The sequence below is a fragment of the Salmo salar genome, chromosome ssa14 (genome assembly GCF_905237065.1).
Source record: "Salmo salar chromosome ssa14, Ssal_v3.1, whole genome shotgun sequence".
Taxonomy (NCBI): domain Eukaryota; kingdom Metazoa; phylum Chordata; class Actinopteri; order Salmoniformes; family Salmonidae; genus Salmo; species Salmo salar.
In genome coordinates, this window is record NC_059455.1 from 29325980 (window position 1) to 29334408 (window position 8429).

Genomic DNA, 8429 nt, shown 5'->3' on the forward strand with positions numbered 1-8429 from the left:
ATCAGGCTGCCCTCCTCTAGCAGGGACTGCTTACTGCCCCTGAGGGAGTTAGGGAGGAAGGCTTGGTCAAGACTATGAGCTAGGTAAATATGTTCACTTGGAGATGTATCCCTATGTACTAACTGGGCCGCCTACTGTAGCCTAATTTATCACTATACACATCACAGGAACAGGTCTATAGACACCCAATTTCTCTGGTTTTATCGTCCTTTCTGTCACAGGAAAGAATAAGTGTAGCCTAAGCCTACCCACTGGCACTCCCAATGCTGGAAGGGAGTCCCTGAGTGAAAAAGTTAGGGAATCCCTGGTGTAGACTACAATATGAAAGTCAGTAGAGCGTGACAGTCACAACACTTACAGACACTGGGGGAATCCTCTCTACCATAGCCCGTTATACTCACTCATTACGCGGTGGCCCGGTGTAGATGGTCTTCAGAACCACCTGGCCGAGGGTTTTGTGATAGCACAGATACACTGTCCCGAATCCACCGTAGTCCAGAGGCTCCTTTTTGATAAGGTCAGCGGATTTCATGTAGATGGAGTCCTGCGCAGTAGCCATGGCTTGCTACCTGGTCCTCGATCGGGTATTTCCTTCTAGCGTTGATACGAGACTAATGGATACATTGCTCTATTACTGGTCAATCACAATCGCCCATAATGTAAATAGTAACAATAGTATATTTCCGAACGAATGGAGGAGTAGGCTGAGGAGCCTCAGCAGCGTTACATTGACTCGAAATACAAAACTGAATATGGAAGTGAAAGACGTAGTCGGAAATCCAATACTGTAACTTGCTCTGTTAATAAAGAGTTGTCAACACATAAAGTGGATAACATCAATAATTTAACCAGTTTAATATTCAAGGTAAATTGGTCTATGTATTAAATAGGATAAAATATGTAGGTTAAATCGTGAATTATAGATAAATAACATACTTTTCATTCCACGGGTAGGCGTATAGTTCCGGGATTTGCCTTGCTGTCGCAATAGTGAAACAACTAAAAATATGTTGTGGAAGTTAGTTGCAGACCAGTGTTGCTAATCGAGAAAGGAGCATATGATTTATATGCAAATAGTCACTGACTATAGTAAGTAAGTAGCCTTGCACGAGACTTGGCTTGTGCGAGCCGGAACGGCTCATAGGGCAGGAGCCTATAATCCTGTTTGTGTAGCCTGAGGCAGCTTGGTGAATGGACAGGGTGCTAGTCTATCGCGGGGCCCCAATCTATCTCCTTAACGCTGAGTGCCAAGAGGCGACGCATCAGGTCCCATTTTTACAGTATTTGGTGTGACTCGGCCAGGGATTGACTTTAGGGAAGGCACTCTAAACACAAGTCCACTGAGAAAAACATTATTTAAAAATGTTCAATGTTTTTGTTCTGCGGTTTATATTATAAAGTGAATGGAGCTGATCATTTTGATCAAAGACGGATTCCTAGCCTGGGCAATAAGCTAGGCTAAACTCAATGATATCACAGTTGGACAACTTTTTTTTGTCACAAAACAATTCACATGTTCATAAAATTGCATAGTAGCCAATGTCAGATCGGGAGGCAAAAGATCATAAAAGTAAAAATAGTCCAGTAACATATAGCACTATCACCGCCTACTGGAGGTATGCATCTATCACAGTTAATCTACCAAAGAAGAGAACATGGATCATCATTACATTATTCACAACCAAGTATCTCCTAACTTTTGGGGGGCTTTACCCTTTATTTGTTTGTTTGTGTGTTGAGAGAGAGAGAAACAGAGAGAGAGAAACAGAGAGAGAGAGAGAAACAGAGAGAGACAGAAAGACAAAGAGAGACATGAGAAACATGTAGGCCACTTTACACTTATAGCCTGGCTGTTCCTGGAAGTCATTTGCCATTGATGGACAATGGGTCGTGCTGAGCAAGGATATGTCAGCCATGGCATTGTGAAAGACTGCACTAGATTATTTTTATAAGGATTGTCACCAGAGGGTTTAGTTTTTGGACAGTCTCAATTTGACTTTTTAAGACTTTGACCTTTTTGACTTCTCAAGTAATGAAATACAGTACATCAATAAAACCTATGGCATTGGAACCCACAGGCAGCAGGTGAAATACAATAATATATTAAAGGATAAAAATAGCTACCCTCAAAATAACCTGAACATTTGTCATAATCTACCTCATTGTACTTTACAGACACTAAAAAGGAAATAACAAGACACTTTCCCTTACCGGCACAATGACTCAACACAGCCAAACCACACTGAATTAAAGCAACACACTTGCAAAAACAAAGAGATTATGATCCATTGATAAAGTAAGACTTTCTCTGAAACCAGGATGGGAAACCACCTGAATTGTAGTGCTTCTGAAGGTTTTGGGCTTTTGATGGTTTTGGGTGACGTGACTAGGCTACATTGAATGTGCAGAGTTAGGCCAAAGCCTACAGTACATCTGGAGTAGGCCTATATTCTGTAAACGCCCCCGACCTCCGCTATATTCTTTGCCTGTCCTCACACACTAAAGCCACAACAAAGTATTTCACATCATCATTTGCCATTGCTCTGGGTTCTGTTTCATGGTCATTACAGTAACCCTGGCATCCTCTGTTTTAACTGGATCTTATTGTCTGCCTGTAATAGAGTCTGGGTGAATGAGTGGTTTAATCAATAACTGTATGGGTGCAATAGGCCTAAATGTACTATTGTCTGGCCTGATGCCTATTTTGTATAGCATTGTAACAATTTCTGCCCACAGCAAAGCTCAATAAGTTTGGTAAGCTTTTCATTCAAAGCAAATATCCCTCAATATGTTATTACTGGTCATGATATGTGATTGCAATTATTCAACAATATATACATTATGGTTTATGTGAAGACAGATACAAATAAGTTTTCAATATCTCACTGCTTGCCTCTTCTCCAAAATAATAAGTCCTGTAATTAATAACAGGTCAGATAACTGACCATTTCGAATCCCACCGTACCTTCTCCGCTATGCAATCCGGTTTCCGAGCTGGTCACGGGTGCACGTCAGCCACGCTCAAGGTCCTAAACAATATCATAACCGCCATCGATAGTACTGTGCATCGATAGTACTGTGCAGACGTCTTCATCGACCTGGCCAAGGCATTCGACTCTGTCAATCACCGTATTCTTATCAGCAGACTCAACAGCCTTGGTTTCTCTAATGACTGCCTCCCCTGGTTCACTAACTACTTCTCAGATAGAGTTCAGTGTGTCAAATCGGAGGGCCTGTTGTACGGACCTCTGGCAGTCTCTATTGGGGTGCCACAGGGTTCAATTCTCGGGCCGACTCTTTTCTCTGTATATATAAATGATGTCGTTCTTGCTGCGGGTCATTCTTTGATCCACCTCTACGCAGACGACACCATTCTGTATACATCTGGCCCTTCTTTGGACACCGTGTTAACAAACCTCCAAACAAGCTTCAACGCTATACAACACTCCTTCCGTGGCCTCCAACTGCTCTTAAATGCTAGTAAAATGAAATGCATGCTCATCAACCGATCGCTGCCCGCTCCCGCCCCACCGACTAGCATCACCACTCTGGACGGTTCTGACTTAGAATATGTGAACAACTATAAATACCTAGGTAACTGGCTAGACTGTAAACTCTCCTTCCAGACTCATATTAAGCATCTCCAATCCAAAATTAAATCTAGAATCGGCTTCCTATTTCACAACAAAGCCTCCTTTACTCATGTTGCCAAACATACCCTCGTAAAACTGACTATACTTGACTTTGGCGAAGTCATTTACAAAATAGCCTCCAACACTCTACTCAGCAAATTGGATGCAGTCTATCACAGTGCCATCCGTTTTGTCACCAAAGCCCCATATACTACCCACCACTGCGACCTGTATGCTCTCGTTGGCTGGTCCTCGCTACATATTCTTCACCAAACCCACTGGCTCCAGGTCATCTATAAGTCTTTGCTAGGTAAAGCTCCGCCTTATCTCAGCTCACTGGTCACCATAGCAACACCCTCCCGTAGCACGCACTCCAGCAGGTAAATTTCACTGGTCATCCCCAAAGCCAACACCTCCTTTGGCCGCCTTATATCTCCCTCACTAACTTTAAGCGTCAGCTGTCAGAGCAGCTTACCAATCGCTGCAGCTGTACACAGTCCATCTGTAAATAGCCCATCCAACCAACTGCAGTTGAAGCCAGAAGTTTACATACACTTAGGTTGGAGTCATTACAACTCGTTTTTCAACCACTTCACACATTTCTTGTTAACAAACTATAGTTTTGGCAAGTCGGTTAGGACATCTACTTTGTGCATGACACAAGTAATTTTTCCAACAGTTGTTTACATTATTTCACTTATAATTTACTGTGTCACAATTCCGGTGGCTCAGAAGTTTACATACACTAAGTTGACTGTGCCTTTAAACAGCTTGAAAATTCCAGCAAAATGGTGTCATGGCTTTAGAAGCTTCTGATAGTCTAATTGACATCATTTGAGACAATTGGAGGTGTACCTGTGGATGTAATTCAAGGCCTACCTTCAAACTCAGCGGGAAAATCAAAAGAAATTAGCCAAGACCTCAGAAAATAAATTGTAGACCTCCACAAGTCTGGCTCATCCTTGGGAGCAATTTCTAAATGCCCGAAGGTACCACGTTAATCTGTACAAACAATAGTACGCAAGTATAAACACCATGGGACCATGCAGCCGTCATACCGCTCAGAAAGGAGACGCATTCTGTCTCCTAGAGATGAACGTACTTTGGTGCGAAAAGTGCAAATCAATCCCAGAACAACAGCAAAGGACCTTGTGAAGAACAGGTACAAAAGTATCTATATCCACAGTAAAACGAGTCCTATATCGACATAAACTGAAAGGCCGCTCAGCAAGGAAGAAGACACTGCTCCAAAACCACCATAAAAAGCCAGAATACGGTTTGCAACTGCAAATAGGGACAAAGATCGTACTTTTTGGAGAAATGACCTCTGGTCTGATGAAACAAAAATAGAACTGTTTGGCCATAATGACCATCGTTATGTTTAGAGGAAAAAGGGGGAGACTTGCAAGCCCGAAGAACACCATCCCAACCGTGAAGCACGGGAGTGGCATCATCATGTTGTGGGGGTGCATTGCTGCAGGAGGGACTGGTGCACTTCACAAAATAGATGGCATCATGAGGTAGGAAAATGATGTGGATATATTGAAGCAACATCTCAAGACAACAGTCAGGAAGTTAAAGGTTGCTTGCAAATGGGTCTTCCAAATGGACAATGACTCCAAGCATGCTTCCAAAGTTGTGGCAAAATGGCTTAAGGACAACAAAGTCAAGGTATTGGAGTGGCCATCACAAAGTCCTGACCTCAAACCTATAGAACATTTGTGGGCAGAACTGAAAAAGCATGTGCGAGCAAGGAGGCCTACAAACCTGACTCAGTTACACCAGCTCTGTCATGAGGAATGGGCCAAAATTCACCCAACTTATTGTGGGAAGCTTGTGGAGGGCTGCCTGAAACGTTTGACCCAAGTTAAACAATTTAAAGGCAATGCTACCAAATACTAATTGAGTGTATGTAGACTTCTGACCCACTGGGAATGTGATGAAAGAAATAAAAGCTGAAATAAATCACTCTACTATTATTCTGACATTTCACATTTTTAAAATAAAGTGGTGATCCTAACTGACTTAAGACAGGGAATTTTTACTAGGATTAAATGTCAGGAATTGTGAAAAACTGAGTTTAAATGTATTTGGCTAAGGTGTATGTAAACTTCCGACTTCAACTGTACCTACCTCATCCCCATATTTGTTTTTGTTTTTCTGCTCTTTTGTACACCAGTATTTCTACTTGCACATCCTCATCGGCACATATATCACTCCGATGTAAATTGCTAAATTGTAATTACTTTGCCACTATGGTCTATTTATTGCCTTACCTGCTTACTTCATTTGCACACACATTATACAGATTTTTCTGTTGTGTCATTGACTGTACGTTTGTTTATCCCATGTGTAACTCTGTGTTGTTGTTTTTGTCGCACTGCTTTGCTTTATCTTGGCCAGGTCGCAGTTGTAAATGAAAACTGGTTCTCAGCTGGCCTACCTGGTTAAATAAAGGCGAAATAAAAAAATAAAAAAATAATGATAAACAAAAATGTTGAGTGAGTGGCTTTTACCCAAAATGAGTATGTATGTTGTGAAATTAGAATACTTTGTTTTGACACTAGAGAAAACAACTCTATGTCCATTCCTTCATTCATGAGTTGAGAGATTGTCACGACTTCCGCTGAAGTCGGTCCCTCTCTTTGTTCGGGCGGCATTCGGCGGTCGACGTCACCGGCCTTCTAGCCATCGCCGATCCACTTTTCATTTTTCATTTGTTTTGTCTTTGTCTTACACACCTGGTTTCAATCCCCCAATTACTTGTTCATTATTTAACCCTCTGTTCCCCCATGTTTGTTTGTGAGTAATTCTTTATTGTATTGCGGTCCGTATTGTGTGGCCTTGTATTTACGACGTGTATTGTGATATATTTTGAGTAAAACTGCTTTCTTTACTCTTATCTGCTGTCCTGCGCCTGACTCATCTCACCAGCTACACACAGACGCTTTACAGAGATCTTTGACTGTATGCCTATTGCCTATACAGTGGGTTCCAAAATAACTGGCAACCCTGACTGGCAATGCACAAACAATACTTTAAAAAATATAAACAAAATAATTATAGAGATAAACTCAAAATACCAACATGTGAGAAATACTGTACTTTATTAATGTTTCAATGGAACCCACCAAAATAATGTATTTATTTAATGATTTTTTGAATGATTTTTAAACAATGTGCGATGTTTAACAGTGAGAATCGCAGAATGGTGAACTTACTAAATGACTGAGAGTTTGACTGTGTGTTATTAGGTTGCTTCTTGTGTAAATATTTTCCGTCTGGATTTTAATTATTTTTTATCAATGTCCTCCAAATCAAGGTTTCACAATTAATGGCACCCTTAAAGATGATTGTAAATAACAAAATTAAACCAGGAATTAAATTCTACTTATTTAAGTTTATCTAGTTTATTGAGCCATTACATCACTTCCTGTTTCATTAGGGTATAAAAATGAGGTAACACGCATGCAATATCCCTTTGTCATCCAACACCATGAAGAAGACAAAAAAACTGGCAGTTCAAAAGAGACAGGTGGTCATAGACCTTCATAAATCTGGTAATGGCTGCAAGAAGATCCACAAATGATTGAATATACCACTGAGCACTGTCAGGGCAATTATTTAAAAAATATAACAAATATGGAACAGTTGAAAACCTCACGGGTAGAAGACGGAAATGCATTTTGCCCCCCAGGATAGGGAGGAGGATGGTGAGAGAAGCAACAAAATCCCCAGAATCACTGTGAAAGAATTGCAGGCCTTGGTGGCGTCTTGGGGTCACCAGGTTTCAAAAAGCACCATCAGACGCCACCTCCACAACCACAGGCTCTTTGGAAGGGTTGCCAGAAGAAAGACCTTACTGACCCCAAGACACAGACGCAAGCGCTTGGAGTTTGCCAAACGTCATTTAAATTATGACTGGAAGAAGGTGCTCTGGTCAGATGAGACCAAAATTTAACGGTTTGGTCAGATACAGCATCGGCATGTTTGGCGTCGAAACAGAGATGCATACAAGGAGAGGCACCTCATACCCACGGTGAAATATGGTGGTGGGTCAGTGATGTTTTGGGCCTGTTTTAATTCCAGAAGTACAGGGGCACGGGTTAAGATTGATGGCATAATGAATTCCACCAAGTATCAGGCAATTTTGGCTGACAATCTGGTTGCCTCTGCCAGAAGGCTGGGACTTGTCCGTAGGTGGACTTTCCAACAAGACAATGACCTGAAACATACTTCAAGATCCACACAGAAATGGTTCTGTGACAACAAAGTCAAGTTCTGCCCTGGCCATCTCAGTCGCCGGACCTCAATCTAATCGAAAACCTGTGGGCTGAGTGGAAGAGGGCAGTTGATAAGCACAAACCCAAGAATGTGAAGGATCTTGAAAGGATCTGCATAGAGGAATGGTCCAAAATCCCTCCAAATGTGTTCCTTAACCTTGTCAAACATTACAGGAAAAGACTCCATGCTGTTATCCTTGCCAGAGTTGGTTGCACTAAGTACTAAATGAGGAGTGCCAATAATTATTTAACCTTGATTTTGGTGAAATGTATTTTGTATTAAATAATTGTATGATTTTGGTTGGTTCCATTGAAACATTAATAATGTACAGTATTTGTCACATGTTGGTATTTTGATTTTATCTCTAATTATATTTTTTATATATTTTTATATGTGTTGCCAGTCAGGGGTGCCAGTCATTTTGGAGCCCACTGTAGGTGAAGCCTACCCATAGAGTCTATGGCATAGACTGTATAAAAATGGTGAATATAAAAATAAGCGTAGGCCTGCCAT

At 41.3% G+C, this 8429-nt stretch overlaps 1 protein-coding gene across 3 annotated transcripts in view; it reads right to left on the bottom strand.

Annotated features, from left to right (window-relative positions):
- Positions 1-1204, bottom strand: part of LOC106569156 (receptor-interacting serine/threonine-protein kinase 1) — a 20590-nt gene extending 19386 nt beyond the window's left edge. Inside the window, exons 1-3 of one of the 3 annotated variants that reach the window (XM_045694176.1) lie at positions 937-1204; positions 402-611; positions 1-39 (exon numbers count right to left, since the gene is read on the bottom strand). The exon at positions 1-39 is cut by the window's left edge and continues 118 nt beyond it. In XM_045694176.1, the coding sequence (XP_045550132.1) occupies positions 1-39; positions 402-559 (197 nt within the window). In that variant the 5' untranslated portion in view covers positions 560-611; positions 937-1204. The remainder of the gene's footprint in view (positions 40-401; positions 612-936) is intronic. The other 2 variants (XM_045694175.1, XM_014140193.2) reach the window with 2 other exon arrangements.
- Between the last annotated feature and the right edge of the window lie 7225 nt (positions 1205-8429).